At 35.9% G+C, this 17,470-nt stretch overlaps 3 protein-coding genes across 4 annotated transcripts; 1 reads left to right on the top strand and 2 right to left on the bottom strand.

Annotated features, from left to right (window-relative positions):
• The first annotated feature begins 1,026 nt into the window (after positions 1–1,026).
• Positions 1,027–9,686, top strand: LOC117907832 (phospholipase D delta-like). Its single transcript, XM_034821489.1, has 10 exons — positions 1,027–2,479; positions 2,966–3,082; positions 4,170–4,364; positions 4,973–5,254; positions 5,347–5,415; positions 5,580–5,727; positions 6,146–6,294; positions 7,182–7,343; positions 8,156–8,356; positions 9,013–9,686. The coding sequence occupies exons 1-10, from the start codon at positions 1,475–1,477 to the stop codon at positions 9,304–9,306; spliced, it is 2,622 nt and encodes an 873-aa protein (XP_034677380.1). The 5' UTR covers positions 1,027–1,474; the 3' UTR covers positions 9,307–9,686.
• Positions 9,687–9,744: 58 nt separating this feature from the next.
• LOC117907835 (plastocyanin) lies at positions 9,745–10,554 on the bottom strand. Its single transcript, XM_034821494.1, has one exon. The coding sequence runs from the start codon at positions 10,447–10,449 to the stop codon at positions 9,943–9,945; it is 507 nt and encodes a 168-aa protein (XP_034677385.1). The 5' UTR covers positions 10,450–10,554; the 3' UTR covers positions 9,745–9,942.
• A 1,621-nt stretch (positions 10,555–12,175) lies between these two features.
• Positions 12,176–16,516, bottom strand: LOC117907834. Of its 2 annotated transcripts, none has more exons than XM_034821492.1 (5): positions 16,334–16,516; positions 16,155–16,237; positions 15,803–16,060; positions 15,418–15,589; positions 12,176–12,745 (listed from the first exon to the last, which is right to left on the bottom strand). In XM_034821492.1, exons 1-4 carry the CDS (start codon positions 16,449–16,451, stop codon positions 15,419–15,421), a joined length of 630 nt encoding a protein of 209 aa, XP_034677383.1. In that variant the 5' UTR covers positions 16,452–16,516; the 3' UTR covers positions 12,176–12,745; position 15,418. The 2 variants fall into 2 exon arrangements, with proteins under 2 accessions (XP_034677383.1, XP_034677384.1); XM_034821493.1 differs by lacking the exon at positions 12,176–12,745 and adding an exon at positions 13,894–14,074.
• Positions 16,517–17,470: the final 954 nt, after the last annotated feature.

The following is a 17,470-nucleotide window of genomic DNA, read 5'->3' as shown; positions in this document are numbered from 1 at the left end:
TATGGATGTTTATTTAATGAATATGGTAACTGATATTTAAAGTCATTATTATAAAGTGAGTGGATGCTGGAACTAGAAGCGGTCTTAATGACTACCTTAAGTTTTTTGTACTTGAGGAAGTTTTCTTTTATTAAAAGCTAAGTTTCCTTTTCTTAAATATTTTGATTCATTTTCTCATATATAAATTTTAATGAAATTATTAAAAACAAAAAGGTTTGAGGCGATTATTTGAAAGTTAGAATATGAGTCAATGATTGTTTTTTTAATCCGTTTAAGTTTAATATTAAACACCAAATGAAATCATTTTTCCAATATTCCATTTCTATCATTACTGATTTACGTCAGACTTTTTTCCCAAGTTAAATAAAATGGTGGCTTCCCTGTATGGAATCAAAAGAGTTGCAATTGCAGCTAGGCAGAGGTCTAATTCTTAGAGGGGTTAATGATAATAATGTGCGTCTCTCTCTTTGCATTGATCTTTATTCAAACTTCAAATAGATTTATTTAAATTTTAATTTAAAAAAAAAAAAAAAAAACAAAGAAGGTTGAATCCGTTGGGTTTTGGATGATTTTGAACGGAAAGTACAGTGTTGGGGTTGGGTTTGGATGACTTTCAAATTTTCAATAGGACCTCCCACCTCTCTTGTGAAGGAATAAGAAGTCGTGGACATTAGAATCAGGCCCAGTCTCTGGCATGTGGCTCGGATAAATTATTTATTGCATCCACGATTTGAACTTTATAGTTGCTATTCGTTTTTATGAATTATTGATGTGATGTAAGGATAATAGAGAAAAAATGAAACCACAAAAGTAGCCATTCGCTTGTCGCCGCGTGGCTTCCAACTGTCAAACATGCAGTCATCGTCCTCTCATTCGCCCATGCCCAATTATTTTGGCTTTCATACAATTCATTCCGAGCAACCACTTGCGCAATGTACGCTTTATAACGTGGGAGGGTTTTGTCATGATGACAAAACTTTCTATATATTATGTACAATTGGTTCATTCATGCCCAGCCCACCTCACCGACTCTCAAACCAAAGCCTAGACTTTATAAAATTGGGTTTGGATTTGGATTTGAATGGAGTGATTACATCAACGGTCAAACCCATTAAAAAAATAACATTTATGAAGAAACATGAATCAGAATAGGACCTTTTTGTTCCATTTTATTTTAAAGGGGTTTACTAAAAAAAGTCAATTTTGTTGGATCAAACATGGACTTAAAAAGGCTGTGTTTTTTTTTTTTTTTTTTTTTGGAGTCTTGTTTGGGCAACTGCCTGGTGTAGATAGAAATGTGGTTATCTCAATTTTGAACTATCACCTGTTAATCGTTCTGGGCATCGATAGCATATGTTGAGGATTTGACGTAAATCCGCGTGTTTTCCAATATAAAAATCTCTCTCTGTTGTCCAATCTCTCTGCATTTCGCGATCCTCCAGTGAGCTTCGTTTTCGGTTCTCCGCCGTTGGCTATGTCGGAGAAACCAAAGACGCGTTCAACGGAAATCGCTGGTTTCTCCTGTCATAGCCAAGGCTACGAATCTGCATCTGCCTCCTCTGAATTCTTAACAATGGCGGATGATTCTGAGACCATAGTGTATCTTCACGGTGATTTAGATTTGAACATTATTGAAGCTCGATACTTGCCGAATATGGATTTGATGTCTGAGCGTATTCGGCGGTGCTTCACGGCGTTCGACTCGTGCCGGGCTCCGTTCTCCGGTGGAAGGAAGAAAGGGCGCCACCACAAGATCATTACCAGCGATCCTTATGTCACCGTCTGCCTGGCCGGAGCGACGGTGGCGCGGACTCGCGTCATCTCCAATTCTCAGCACCCTGTGTGGAACGAACACCTTAAAATCCCTCTGGCTCACCCGGTCTCCTGCGTCGAGTTCCAGGTGAAAGACAACGATGTATTCGGCGCTGACATGATTGGAACCGCTACCGTGTCTGCGGAAAGAATCAGAACCGGTGATTCGATCTCCGATTGGTTTCCGATACTCGGATTCAACGGCAAATCGCCGAAGCCTGATTCTGCTATTTATTTAAAAATGAGATTTATTTCTTCCGAGATCAATCCTCTGTATACTCGCGGTATCTCCGATCCAGACCATTTTGGCGTTAAACAGAGTTATTTCCCGGTGCGGCTAGGCGGCTCTGTGACTCTTTACCAGGACGCGCATGTTCCCAACGGTATGCTTCCTGAGCTTGAGTTGGATGATGGAGTGGTGTATCAACACGGGAAATGCTGGGAAGACATTTGCCACTCAATCCTGGAGGCTCATCATTTGGTCTATATTGTGGGTTGGTCAGTGTACCATAAGGTGAAGCTGGTTCGAGAACCGACTAGGCCTTTACCTAGTGGTGGCAATTTGAATCTTGGTGAGTTGCTCAAGTATAAATCTCAAGAAGGGGTGAGAGTTTTGTTGTTGGTTTGGGATGATAAGACTTCCCACAGCAGATTCTTGGTTAATACGGTATGTACTCTACGGGAAACAAATCTAATCTTACATTATTGGATTAACATATTTGGCATTTTTCCCTGAATATATTTTGGACATGAAACTTCTATTTATATATTTTCTAATGCACATAGAATCGAGTTTCCCTTCCTGAATTCAGAAACAATCTAGGATAGACGCAGTGCAAATTTCTAATTTAGATTCAAATCTTTAAAGAAACAAACTTTTGTTATGACCAAAAGTGAATTAAATTATGATCAAAACTAAACTGGAAAAGTAGATTCCATACTCAAAGACAATTTATTGGGCTTATCTAGCCTTTATTCAGTATCTTAGTATCTGTAGATGCATCCCAGGAAAATATGGCAGATTGTCTGGCTATAATGTGTTTTTAATTCCCTAAAGTTGCATTGTTGACAACAATTTTATCTTAATAAGTGGTTATTGATGTAAATTAAAGTTAGATATTTTCAATCTTATTATGACAGGCTTTGGATGCAGGTAGGAGTGATGCAAACTCATGACGAGGAAACTCGGAAGTTTTTCAAGCACTCTTCTGTTCTTTGTGTGCTGTCACCTCGTTATGCCAGCAGTAAGCTTAGCATTTTCAAGCAACAGGCATGCTTTATACCATGGTCCAGTAATTTTTGTTCAATATTAACACATCCTAGTCCTTATAATGTATCTCAAAATCCTGCTCATTTGAAACTTCTGCATTTTGTAGCTTTACCCATTTTTATTTACTTTCTTTTTCTTTGTAATTAACTTAAAGCCAAGAGCATAAAATATATGATCTTTTACAGAAAGAAAATTTAAAATTGCTAAAGAGAGGGTCTAGATATACAGTGAATGTGATAAATTTACCATTCGGTTGTCCTCTGATTGGACAGAACTATTTGATAGAAGCCTGTTTCTTCTCTACAAACTTGATTTTTCTTGGCCAACTGATATTTTTCAAATGCAATCTCATTGAATGAAGCATATAAAAGAATCGATGTTTATTCCTCATGGACATCAATTCTTTTATATGATCTAACATGATGAATGGGATTTGGAAACCTTGTTGCCCATTTAGTAAGTGATTGGGAAAATATGATCTAGGTAGGTCCAGATGGGGCTTTTATTTTCTATCAGTTTCTATTCATGTTTCTTTCACTGCTATCCATGTCCTTCCAGTCTTTATGGTTTCCTTCAATTTTCAACTTACCATAGCACTTCCTATCATCAATAAACTGAATATTGAAGATTTTTGTCAGCACCAAGCAGTGCTCCTAAGTAGGTGAAGGCCCTAAAAAGGATTTAGGAATTATTAGAAAGTATGTGAATATTAGGGATGGTAGATTCTAATCATACTGAATTTTGGATAAATTTAGAGTGGGATGGCAGAGGTGGACCTCACATTTGGGAATTCCAACTTATACAAGTGTATTTTGATAAGTTTGCTTGTGGAAAGCTATTGTTCTTGTGTTTGTGTATTTGTATGTGGACTCGGGAGTAATCTGCTATGGTGATGCTACTTCTTAAGGTTTATATAGAAGTAGTCAATCTTCATACATGTTACATATATAAATCCACCCATACATTTATTTTTTTGGTCTATAGCAAACTTATAAAGTATTGTAAAAATAACATTTACTTCTTAAATTAAAAAAAAAAAAAAAAACTGCATAATTTTCTGACATGATTCCTTCTGGCATCTTATAAGGTCGTTGGCACGCTCTTTACACACCATCAAAAATGTGTGATTGTGGATACACAAGCATCTGGAAATAACCGGAAGATAACCGCCTTTCTAGGAGGTTTAGACCTTTGTGATGGCCGCTATGATACACCCGAACATCGTTTGTGTCATGATCTTGACACTGTATTTCAGAATGATTATCACAATCCAACATTTTCTGTGAGTATCTGTTTCATTGGAATGTATGTTTCTGTATTCAAAGTTTTCCTTTACCTGCCAATATTCATTATTAAGTAGTGAATAAGAATTTTCATGATTCTATGTTCCTTATCGTGAAAGCAAAACAGATTCAGGTTTGATATATTTCAAATCCTTTTACACATGATCATGTGAAGTTATGAAAGGAGAATACAAACCAGATCTCTTTAATGTTGCTTGAGATTGATGAATTAACATTTCCTTCCTCAACAGTCTCATCAGATACTGCCTACACATGCTAATAATCTGTTTGGTGAGACAAATTTAACAACTTGTGCATACAGAAGAAATCAAGGAAGAAAATGGCTCAGGCAGGGTTTTCCCCCTGGAAAAACAAATCTTTGCAAATGAACATAAACTTTCCTCCAAAACCAATCTGTTGGTAGAAGGAATTTTTTATATTTTAGATGTCAACAATACCATAATAGCATGGAATCGCATGATTTCTCATTATAGAAGTGCGTACAATGACATTTGTTGCAAATGTTCTGTTTAGTCTCTTGAACTGATACAACATGTTCTTTAATTTTTGTGAATGAATATTCTTCTCATTTTCTTTGTGATAATAGGCAGTAAGTAAGGGTCCAAGGCAACCATGGCACGATTTGCATTGCAAAATTGAGGGGCCTGCTGCATATGACGTGCTTACAAACTTTGAGCAGCGTTGGCGAAAAGCCACAAAATGGTCAGAGTTTGGGCGACGTTTCAAAAGGATAACTCATTGGCATGAAGATGCCTTAATCAAGTTAGAGCGCATCTCATGGATACTTAGCCCTTCCTCATCTGTTCCATATGATGATCCTAGCTTATGGGTTTCTGAAGAAAATGATCCTGAAAATTGGCATGTTCAGGTTAATCTGTATGCACTTCTAGCCAAAGCATTCCATAATTTGATTACCTTTGTTGATGTTACTAAATCTTAGATTGTTATTTGACATTGCAGGTCTTTAGATCTATAGATTCAGGATCTTTGAGAGGATTTCCCAAAGATGTTCCTTCAGCTGAGGCTCAGGTATCTATATATATTATTTATAAAATAAGCAAGTGAAAATTTCAATTTATACAAGACTAGGGACATATTACTCTTATAATTAAGATGTACATCAATCTTATCTAATCTTTCTATTTCTCTGTCGCGGTAATTGGCAAACTATATGATATCCTCTTTTAATGCAGAACCTAGTCTGTGCAAAAAACTTGGTGATAGACAAGAGCATTCAAACAGCATACATCCAGGCAATCAGATCTGCCCAACACTTCATCTATATTGAGAATCAGTATTTTATTGGATCTTCTTATGCGTGGCCATCTTATAAAAGCGCAGGTTCAAACTTCTATAGTAACTACTTGCATAATATGCTTACTTTGTGCATGGTATCTCTGTTGCTCAACCTAGAAGACCTCCTTTGTAATGACTGTGAGCATATACAGCTTCTACATCCGAAGATATTCATTTTATACTACTAGGACAGGATCCCACAAATTCTTCTTATATTTTTTAGTAGCTTTGTTGCTTTTACAATCTATACCTATTTTCCACAAACTACATGCAACCACTATGTTTCCATTCAAAATCATGAATCTTGCATCTACTCTTTTCAAAACTTTGCCACATGTTGTGTATGTTTAGTTAGCCGTCATGATCATATGTATGACTATATATACCTATACATATTGCTTTTTACTTTTAAGCATTCTTTCAATAACTTTTTCCTCAAATAAGCTGTTTTTGGTATGATCAGGAGCTGATAATCTGATTCCGATGGAGTTGGCACTAAAGATTGCTAGTAAGATAAGAGCAAAGGAGAGATTTTCAGTTTATGTTGTCATACCAATGTGGCCTGAGGGCAACCCCTCCTGTGCCTCTGTGCAAGAAATTTTGTTTTGGCAGGTAAGTTAACACAAATTCTTGATGTATTTATTTCCAATGAAGATGATAAGAGGTTAGTTTGTGCAAGGTGAGTGTTCTGTAAGGTGGAGAAGGCTGATAGAGAAGCAAAGTACCAAATCTCATGTTTTAATTGAAGACATGATTTTTGGTGGGCTGGAAACTCCAACCCCAATCATCAGGATCAACATGAAAACTGATGATTATGATACAGCAAATTAGATTGATCAGTAATATTATAAACAATATATCACTACATCACTATAAAGTATAAACTATAAAGCTTCAGCTTTCAGGTAATAATCATTTCTTTAGATCTTTGTTCTCTTAGGCAAAATATTTGGTAGGGCATGTCAATCTTTTCTTTTTAGATTTTATTGATGTTTTGGGATATGTTTAGACCACTTAGTATTTTGAGTTTCATCTATTTGTTTCATGCATCCTACTTCATGGATATAATTGGTTTGGACCTCTTTTTGTCAGGTGTCTTTTCATTGTATGCTTTTTAAAACTTGCGATTTCCAGCTAGTGGTTGGCCCTTTTTAATTATTAATGAGTGATCTTATAAGAACCAAAATGGAGTTGCATTCTTGCTGCATTAATTTTTGAAGCTCTATTTCAGATTTCTGAGTAAACATCATTGTGCCATGTATAGCCACGGTATATACATTCTAATGTTGTGAATTCGCTTCTAAATCAGAACCAATGTTCTTTAAATATTTGTGATAAAAGCTCTTTATTAGACACTTAGCCCCTATTAATCATAACTTGGCGTAGTTTGTTCTAAACATTGAACCAGTTCTACCCGTACTACATGATTTATGTGAGACATACATCCGGCAACATTATTGGCATACTATTTGATATTGATTGGGATTTTGCTTCTGCAGGGGCAAACGATGGAAATGATGTATGATATTATAGCACAAGAGCTGAAATCCATGCAACTTGAGGATGCACACCCACAAGACTACCTCAATTTCTACTGTCTTGGTAATCGGGAAGAACCACCCAAAGAAGTGTCAAGTTCAAACACACAAGCCTCTGACGGGGTAATTATACAATTTCAAACTCATTTTCTTCTAGTTAGACCATCTAATTTCCAATAAAATAAAATAAAATAAAAAATTAGTAACTCTTAGTAGCTTCATTTTCATAACTTTTGTGAAACTATGGTTTCATTTAGGAATAACTCTGTCTCCGGGATGCTGTGCATCTTACACTTTATTAGTTGGTCTAGATAATGTCCATGCCCATTTCAGATGGAATCTGATAAGCTTTTTAACTGCACAATGTCAGAATTGATCTGGCCTTCTGCCATCAATATCAATTACCTGTTCTTTTGGCAGTCAACATCTTAGTTTTAACATTTCGGATTGCTGTATGTCAATATCAATTCACAAATGTCGGTTATGAAAAAAAAAAAGAAATCTGGAACTTGGATTTTAGCATATATGTTCATGCCACACCAGGCAAAAACACAAGATGGTTCAGGCCTGGTATATTTTTAACCTTCGTTTCATCTAACAGCCACCCCGTCAATTTGTTGCCTTTGGCTTATCTAATTCTTTTGTAGTTCAATGTTCTTGCATGGGATGATAAACTGGCATCTTCAATTTAATAGAGGCGTTCTGATCAACTGTAAAAAATATATCTTGTAGGCAATACAACTTTTCTGTCCCACCATTACACTGTAAGACTGAGTTTTAGTTTGTCTGGTAAATAACTCTTCAAACATTTATTTTGGAGGAGAGTCTAAGTACATGAAGTTATACAGCACTCAAAATAAACTTAAAGCATGATATTCTTCGTCTTTGATTTAATAAGAATATGAAAAATTAGTTTTTCATGACCAATCTTTCAGGTTTCCACTTCAAAGAAGTTTCATCGATTTATGATTTATGTACATGCCAAGGGAATGATAGTAGATGATGAGTATGTGATATTGGGGTCTGCCAATATTAACCAAAGATCTATGGCTGGTTCAAGAGACACTGAGATAGCTATGGGCGCATATCAGCCCCGCCACACTTGGGCCAAGAAGAAGAAACATCCACATGGCCAGGTTTGTAGTTATTTTTTATAGTATTGCTGTTTGTTTATATAGTCTAAATTGAAACTTTGGGTACTTGCTTCCTCGCATGTCCTAGACCCTGCCCAACTGACCAATACCTTAAACCCACCTTGGCCTACATCTTTCTGGAGAGTTCCACATAGTATTCTAGAGCCTTCCAGGCTATTCCAGAAACTTCAGACCAATTCTAAAATGGCCCACACTACTTTAGAAAATTCCAGTCTTCTGGAAGCTTCTATGACTTTCTCTTGTCTGGTTTGGTTTCCTTAAGAATTCCCTCTTATAATCATCCATGATATGTTCGTTGATAGGAAAATACTAAGGCACTGTAGTGATGCCTGTCGAATAAAAGATTTGTACCATTGAATTTATATAATAAGATTTAGGTGGTTTAACAAGAACACAAACGAAGCAGTTATAAGGGACAACCAAATGGAATTAGGTTGCAAACAGGATCTATGTACACATAGCACCAACCGGTTGGCGGTGCCATTTTAGCCTGTTTATATTGAATCAGAACATTCTTTTTTTAAAAAAAAGATGAAAATGAAGTTGTTGTCCAATGTGATTCAAAACGAAGCCACAAAGATTTAGAAAAATTGAACTCTAAGAGACAATTTGATAAAACTGATGGGATGTGTTTGCAGATATACGGGTACAGAATGTCCTTGTGGGCAGAGCACCTAGGGATGATAAATAATAGTTTCAAGGAGCCTCAAACCTTGCATTGTGTGAAGAATGTGAACAAGATGGCTGAAGAGAACTGGAAGAGGTTCACAAGTGATGCTTACACCCCATTGCAAGGCCACCTTCTTAAATATCCCATCCAGGTAGATGTTGACGGGAAGGTAAGACCCTTGCCCGGACATGAGACTTTTCCTGACTTTGGCGGTAAGGTGCTTGGTACTCGATGTAATCTTCCAGATGCTCTAACTACATAGTCCATGACCTCTCCGTTCATCTCTGTATTTTGATGTGTTCTGTTTGAAACGCTCTAACTACATAGTACATAACCTCTCCGTTCATCTCTTTATTTTGATGACCGCATAGACTCCTACTAATTGCCATATTTGTATCTCCATGTAATCTCTTTGGAACTAAAAGAGGGAGAGAACTTATACCACCCTTCCAGTGCTCTAACCTCCAAGCCTCCCCATCTGTCTTCATAAAATTGGCTCTTATTAGAATCAATTCATCCACAGCTTACAGGGTTGCTTTGGACATTGTCATTCCTTGTAATTTTCTTACTAACAGAATGTTGAATTCATTGAATTTCTCTTGTAATTCTTTTATTGGAAGTTGTTATTGTGGGTTGCGGGGATATGTTATCTTAGGTGGTGTATAAGATGAGCTTGGTTTATTATCAGACAGAACTACAATTACACGAAGAAATTGGAATGCACAAAGGCATTTAATATGAGCTCACTTCTCACCTTATACATCTTCTCAACCCACCCCTTCATTCAGATCGGTAAACTCTATTACAAACAACAGCTACCATACACCCAAAAACAAAACAAAAGGAGAAAACATATGAGATGTTCCTTGCAAATTCATCTTCAATCATATAAACTAACTTAATTAACGGTCACCTTTCCCACCATACCAGCACCCTGGTGAGGAGAGCAGTAGAAACTGTAGGTACCTTTCTCGGTCAAAGTCACAGAGTACACTTCTCCGGGTGCATTCAACAGATCCTCTTCGGACATCGAGATTTTCGATACGTCGACGCCGGACGGAACTTCATCCTCGTCGAACACAACGTTGTGAGGGAAGCCAGCATTGTTCTTGAACGTGATCTTCTCTCCGGCGGGGACGGTGATGGTCGACGGCACAAACACCAGGCCTCCGTCGCTGCTGCCGAGCAAGACCTCCATGGCCATGGCATTGCTGGCGAGCAAAGCGCTGGCGGCGGTGGCGACGACGGCCACTCCCACGTCCTTCAGTGCAGCCTTGGCCACGAGCCTCGGGGCCTGTGCGGTGACGGTCTTGACGGTGGCGGCAGCGCGGGTCATGGTTGCGCCGGAGGCCTTGAGGCCGGTGAATGAGGGGATGGCGACTGCGGCGGAGGTGACGATGGCCATTTCCTTCAACTGTCTCTGAGTGAGTGTATCTGGTTGCAAGGGAAGAAATCAGAAGAAGAGGAGGGTGTGGGGATAATTTAATAGAAAGCGAAGACTTGCGGTGAGGTGGTGTTTTTTGATTTGTGTGGTTTGTATTTGTATGAGATAAAGGAGGATGGGATGGGTGGAGAAATGGGTTATCTGCAGAGGATGCCTGCTATTGGTTGGATTGGATGCTATCCTCTGACGTGGCATGGCTGTACTGATGTAAGATTGAGAATGTGGGAGGTGGAAAATTTTTCCAATGAGGATTGGTTTTGCAACTCTGATTGTGTGATTTAGAGTTGGGGATGTTAGATATATGTTTGTTTGTACCTTTAAGAAGTTGAAAAACTGAAGTTAGAGTTAATCCATAATTTTATTTGACTTTGAAGTTCCAATTTGAGAATTTATTTTGATTTCAGACCTATTCAAACTCAATCGCTAAAACATACCATTATCTTATTAGATTTTCCTTTTAAATTTATAAATTCTTTTAATAAAAATATCTAAACATATTAAAACATTCTTACTAAACTCGAAAAAAAAAAAAAATTTGATTTCTCGTGAATCATTATTATTATTTTCTTGTAATTTAACTGTATCACTGGACCAAATGGATAGAAAAATAAATAGATAGGGACAACAAAATATCTCTCTTACAAAATGCCAAATGCTGAAACTAAGAGTCTTTTACTTCCTCTCCGCCTCCTTGCTATATGGATTATAATTAAAGAAAATATGATAAAACAGAAAAGTGGACAAATTCATCTAATCATAATGAAAGTACCAAGCAGACAATCATTGGATATTAATCTCTCATTAAACTTGAAGATATGAAAGAATTATAAAGTAAAGTATACACTTGGCCACCAAAAAGGGTGAGTGCACGAGGTGAAGCCACGTATTATTTTCTTTAAGAAATTCCCCAGTCCATGGAGTAGAGATAATTTCCAACATCATCAAAGATTTAAAAATCCGAAGACAATGATTCTACAATACAGAGACAAAAAATGGCGTCGCGTTTCTCGGTAATCGTAGGAAGAATGCTTTGCCTTCGAGCAAGATTCTCGGGCCATTCCTTGGACAAATTTATGCTGATCCTAATTCCTAATTCCTAATTCCTAATTCCTAGCCATCCAGTTATGTCTTTTACTATTTTTAATTTTTATTTTAACTTAGATTTGGGAGATATTGCAAAAACAATTAACCAGATTAACTTGAGGAAATTCCCAAAGATAAATGAAGGTTTTTCTTCTTTTATGTTATTTTTGTTCGTTTATATCATTATGCAGTTCTGATTGGAGTGGGTAACAGACGAGATTATTATGGAGTAAGGTGTGAAAGTCCAATTAAATGCTAGAATCTCATTGGTTTCTTCTGGTCAACCACATAGAGGCTTAATGGGCGAGATCTTCCCCTGAACGTTATAATCATCTACTAAAATTAGGCATATTAAAGAACTGCCCGGTACGGTTACTGAGTTGGGTTTATACATAAGGATGGCGGTTACTGGGTTCGTCCGGCAGTGGGTGGGTGACCCGACCCCCAACTCTTAAACCTTGAAATAAATATTACACATTTTATAATTCATTTTTTTATGAAAAATATTTTTTATTATTATTATATATATAATTGAAACAATACGACAGGGAAACAAGACAATGCCAAACCGAAGCCCATTAGGGTGAGGAGCTAACAGGACTACTAAGCACGACCCAAATAAATAAATAAATGGCTCCACTACCATCCTATTCGTACACAAATTCACGCCACAATTTTTTTTATTGAGCCGAAAATTATCATAAAAATCCGTAGCTAACAACTCCAGGTGTCTTGGGCTGCGTTTGGTGCGTTAGGAATAAAAGCGACGATAAAAATGAAAATGACAGGAAAAAAACTCTTCATGAGACTGCAATTTAAAATCATCCAAACATAGAAAGTACTAAAATGAGAAATGGGATAGATTTCCCATAACCATATTCTATTACACACCGTTCCAAATATAAGCATGATCTTAAATATCCAACAGCAAAACTTGAAATTCGTATTTTAATAGGAAACAAACAATTCATTTCGGAGACCTAGTTTTTTTAAACGATTATGAGGTTCAAAAGATTCCTTTGCATTGCTTTCCTAGCCAGTTCTTATGCAATGTAGATGATATTTTAGACATAAGGACCACGCCTACCCGCTCATCTCAATACACCACCTAAACCACCCGTCTCAAAGTCCTGCCCTCCACCACAGACCCAATTTCTGTTTTCTACACATGCATCTGTTTCACACAATAAAGGTCGAACCATTATGCATTTTTTCTACCCTCACATATCGAAATTTGTAAACAACGATGGCTGAAACCAAGAATTTCATGACAAAGTAGGTACACTCCAAGAATTGGCACTAAAACAACCAGGAAAATAAAAATTAGTGAATTGAAGCTTTCTCCTAGCTATGATTACACAGATGTTATTCTCAACAACAATGTTTAGTGGCTGAAGCAAGGATAAATGAGTACCACCTGTAGTGAATTTGTATTAGTTGCAAGTTGCAATTAGAGAGTCAGATTAGTATAACTTGGAATTAAATTAAAATTAGTATTTAATGAAATTAAATTAGGATTAGTATTTGTTGGAGTCAAGTTAGGATTAGTATTTGTTAAAGTCAATTGTTATAAGATAATTAGAATCAAAGTTTGAATAAGTTATTAGAATCCTAGTAGACTTTAAAATTGATTGATATTAATAATATTATGTTTTTTTTATTACAAGCGTTGCAATCCTTAGTGAAACTCCATTAATTTTCTTTTAGGTAAAACTCCTAGAAGGTTTTTTTTTTTTTTTCTCTACCATAAACTTGATTCCTTGTTCCTCTCCCTACATCCTAAAAAATAAAAACCCTAGCCCACCTATTTGAGTGTAGACAACTATCCTAGGGTTGTCTTATATCAAGTAGGACTTAATGGGAAACAAAAAAAGAGGCACCACTAAAATCTGATTTCAAAAAAATCATCTCTAATCTATCATGTTCAATTGTTTAATCTTAAACCACCAAGTACTTTTTTTATTTCCAGGGATACAACTTCTTCCAACTGTTGATAGAGTCTGTCTAGAAAAAGAATCAGCCAAATGGCATCTTAATTGAATCAACTTGCAGCAACTTGCATTCCCTTATAGGATTCCTGGAGTGGTTAGCCTCCAGTTAAAGGGGGGTGAGTTTTTGGTCTTTTTTTGCTTGTAAGGCCTTAGCTGCCTTGTATACGTCATGTATACTATGGGGCTTTTTTGCCTTCTTTGAATGAATTCTGTGCTTACTTATCAAAAAAACTTGCAGCAACTTGCCCCACATCTACATTTCTAAAGATGAAAAAATGTTTATGGGTTAGTATGGGCCCTCGTGATCCTTGGAATATCAATCCGGAACAGATTGCTCAGTTAATTGTCTATGTATATCTGTGTTAAACAGGCAATCCATGTACCACTTATGTGATATCTTCATGTTTATCCAACACACATTTAGTACTGAAATGTCAGCTTAAATAATCACTACAAATTTTAGCTTTAATAAAATATTTAGCACCTACCTTACCTTAGATCTTTGTATTTTCCTGCAAATCAAGATAAACAACCCAAAATTATGGAAAGTATAACAAGTGAGTACATGTTAAAAATTTATTAACCCCATTCTAGAGATGGCACCTATTTTAGTCTTCTTTGCAAGGTACAGAAATACATTTTTTGGACAAGCCGGTGCCTTAGCAACGCTGTTTGGATTTTTCATTGTCCTTTTTGCTCTTTTTTTTTTCTTTTCTCTTGGTAAAAGAGAAAACTCTAATTTTGCACTATCGGACACTAAATGTTACACCTCTGAGGTCAAGGATCTCAAGAAAGACAGAAAACTTAACTATTCAAACATTAATGACATCCCCAACAGCCACACTTAACAATAGGTTTCTAGGCTATATGTTGCATATTGCAACTCAATAATACCATGCTCATGGTTAAGCTACTATTTTCTAAAATCATTTCAGAGATTAAACTCAATGTCTGGAGAAATAAGTATTCATGAACATTCAGTTTTGATCATACATAATAACATATCCTATTTTCTAATTCAGCAAGTTGAATGAACTGAACTACTGCCTGGAAGGAACAAAACCAAACAGAAACTGGTCCTTGAATCTAACTACTGATGATCTCATGATAAAGATCATTATAGGCCCTAAATTCAATCTCGCTGCTTTTTACCTTATATCTTAGTCAATTTCCATGTTTCATCTCTTCCATTATCCCTACATTTTCATCAAGCATAAGACAGGTTCTTCTTGCACAGCCAATGAAGTGTTGTTATACAAGATGGTTTGTTCCCTTTAGACTATTCAATAACAGGTCATCAATCTTTCCATCTAAATTCCATTTTCACTTCCAACTATGAAACTAGATCTAATATATAGTTTATTGGGTACCAATAATACCAACTTTCTAACAAAAGAAAAAAACCCACTACAACTGCAACACAGAATTAGAAACTGCAACTTTAGGAGCTTCAAAAGTAGAATCCACATAGTTTCTATATCTTCAAGAAAGACAATAATTAAAAACTCAAATGCATATAGCCATGACCTAAAGTTAAATTCCTAATCCATATAGCTTACCCCTCAAGATCTTTCTGTAAATGATGAGAACTAAAGCACAACAAATAGGAGTGCATCAAATTAGGAGGGACCTGGATGCTGGACGAAGTTCTTACATTATTTCCAATATAAACAGATATAAACCAAGTATTAAGTAATGAACCTGGTGACCCAAATCATCTAAAAAGGATCCAACTCTGAATTATTAATTGAACACCCCATGTAAACCAATAGCGACAATATATTTACAGATGCAATTAAAATCAGTTTCTAAGTATGATATAGGAAATGTACAAGTATATAAGCAATTCTTTCACCTCAAAAGATAGGAAAGACGTCATTGTTATTATCATCATCCATATCAAGATACTTGAAGCCCACATCCCCTCTTGGATCACTGTAATTGAAGCTCGGGTTCACGTAGCACTTCATCTCATGAAAAAGATTCAGATTGTCCACCAGTTTATGAAACACATTGCATCCACAGCACTGCAAATCACGGACACGCCATTCACAATAAGAAACTATAATTGCAACTGAGAAAACAGAAACCTCTTTCAATTGAGCCTTACATAATGCTTTATTCAGGCAAGTTGTTTTCATTATTTGGAAACAAATAACATAAAACAAGATATTGATTTTATTTTATTTTTCTATTTTCTTTTCCCATCAACCAAACAGAGGACAGAGAGAAAAAATTACCTGGACGAAAACGGTTCCATCGGTGTAAGCATGAGGATTGATGGCACGAGTGGTCCGCTGACCGCAAACATTGCAAGTGAAGGCAACGCGCATCCTTCGACGTGGCGATTTGGTGAAGAGGGACCACGGGAAGGTTGAGATCCTCTCCGTACTGGATCCGGCCTCCGCCGCCGCCGGAACCGAAGGACCTTCCATACCAGAGTCCGTCGTCCAACCTCTCACCGACGCCGCACTCAGAACCAACCCCATCGCCGCATCCTAAGAAAATTTCCAAAAAAAATAAGCCTAAAAAATAAACCCTAAATTACTATAAAAATAAAAATTGAACAGGATTTCGTTAACAGGAACTCACCTTCGAGAGAGTACGATTCGTCAGGATGGGAACCAAGCTTGACTCATCCGATTCGGATCGGACATCGGAATCGTTCCCGTTATCTGATTCAAAACCATATTCTATTGTTAATTTCACAAAAAGAGAAAAGAAAACGAAAGAAATCAGAAATGATGGCAGATGCTGTGGTGAGATCTTACCTTTTGGAGAAACATTGACTCGAAGGAATCTTGGTGAGTCTCTTTTCCTTGGGGAGAAAATCGATGGAGATGACGATGAAGCAGCTATGATCGTTGCAGAGGAACTCAGAGCTTCCATGGCGTGATGACACAGAAAATAGACGGAAAAGCTGGTCTCTGCTCACCTGGGGTTCTGGCTGTTTTCCCTTTGATTTTTGGATTTTATTCTACTTATCCCAAATATTATGGGCTGAAAATGGGCCAGTCCGGCCCGCGTCTAAAACACAAGCGGGCCAAGATTATAATGCGTGAGAGCCGCATGTTCACCTAAACTCTTTTGTCGCCACGTGGTTGATTGCGTCAATCAGATGTTTTTAGATAATTTTTTAATCGTTTACCTGTTATTAAATAACAATTTTGATCTTTAATTCCAGATATGATCACATTTTCCTTTTGGTTATGCCATAATTAAATTCCTATTAAAAAAAATCAATTTAAAATTTGAATTTAGCTAATCTAATCTCAAACCAAAAATATATATTTTTTTTATCATGTTTAAGTTTCAAAAAATGTGAAGGGGAAAAAAAAAAAGTAGAAGACGAAAAATAATACAAAAGATAGATTAAAACCATTGAATTATTTCATATGTTATTTTAAATTTATTTAACTTATTTTTTTCTTTTTCATATACAAAATTAAAATAATTTACAAAAAAATTGCAAGAATCTTAGTTAACTTTGGTTATATTTGATTTTTTTATTTTTTATAATAAAAACAATAATTATAATTTTTTTCTTATATTTTCTTTAAAAAAAATAATGTGTACACAACTAATTTATAAGGTGAAAGCCTAATAAGAAAATAGGAGAACAAATTTAATATAAAAATAAAAAAATAAAGGTTTATAACATGAGATTTTCTATGTTCCTATTAAATAAAATATTTATTTATTTTATAAATAATATTACATTGTCATATTATTAATTATTTATATTTTTATAATTTTTAAATTTTCATATAAAATTTAAAGTTAATAATCATAGTTTTAGTTTTTTTGTTTATGATCTTAATTAACTGTGTTTTTAACTTCTTCTTTTATTTTAGTTAAAATGTTAACATTTTTAAGTATAAAAGATAAAAACTTAGCTTTAGGTCTAA

This window comes from Vitis riparia, chromosome 18 (assembly GCF_004353265.1).
Source record: "Vitis riparia cultivar Riparia Gloire de Montpellier isolate 1030 chromosome 18, EGFV_Vit.rip_1.0, whole genome shotgun sequence".
Classification (NCBI taxonomy): Eukaryota; Viridiplantae; Streptophyta; class Magnoliopsida; order Vitales; family Vitaceae; genus Vitis; species Vitis riparia.
This window is presented reverse-complemented; position numbering and strand designations above follow the sequence as displayed.

Bases quoted from the DNA above. Each gene is read 5' to 3' on its own strand.
- LOC117907835 (XM_034821494.1), bottom strand. From the start codon at position 10,449: ATGGCCATCGTCACCTCCGCCGCAGTCGCCATCCCCTCATTCACCGGC.
- LOC117907834 (XM_034821492.1), bottom strand. From the start codon at position 16,451: ATGGAAGCTCTGAGTTCCTCTGCAACGATCATAGCTGCTTCATCGTCA. The intron at 16,061-16,154 runs GTGAGTTCCTGT...AAATTTTCTTAG, and splicing joins CGAATCGTACTCTCTCGAAG to GATGCGGCGATGGGGTTGGT. The intron at 15,590-15,802 runs GTAATTTTTTCT...CGTGATTTGCAG, and splicing joins ATGGAACCGTTTTCGTCCAG to TGCTGTGGATGCAATGTGTT.
- LOC117907832 (XM_034821489.1), top strand. From the start codon at position 1,475: ATGTCGGAGAAACCAAAGACGCGTTCAACGGAAATCGCTGGTTTCTCC. The intron at 5,255-5,346 runs GTTAATCTGTAT...TTGACATTGCAG, and splicing joins CTGAAAATTGGCATGTTCAG to GTCTTTAGATCTATAGATTC. The intron at 6,295-7,181 runs GTAAGTTAACAC...TTGCTTCTGCAG, and splicing joins AAGAAATTTTGTTTTGGCAG to GGGCAAACGATGGAAATGAT.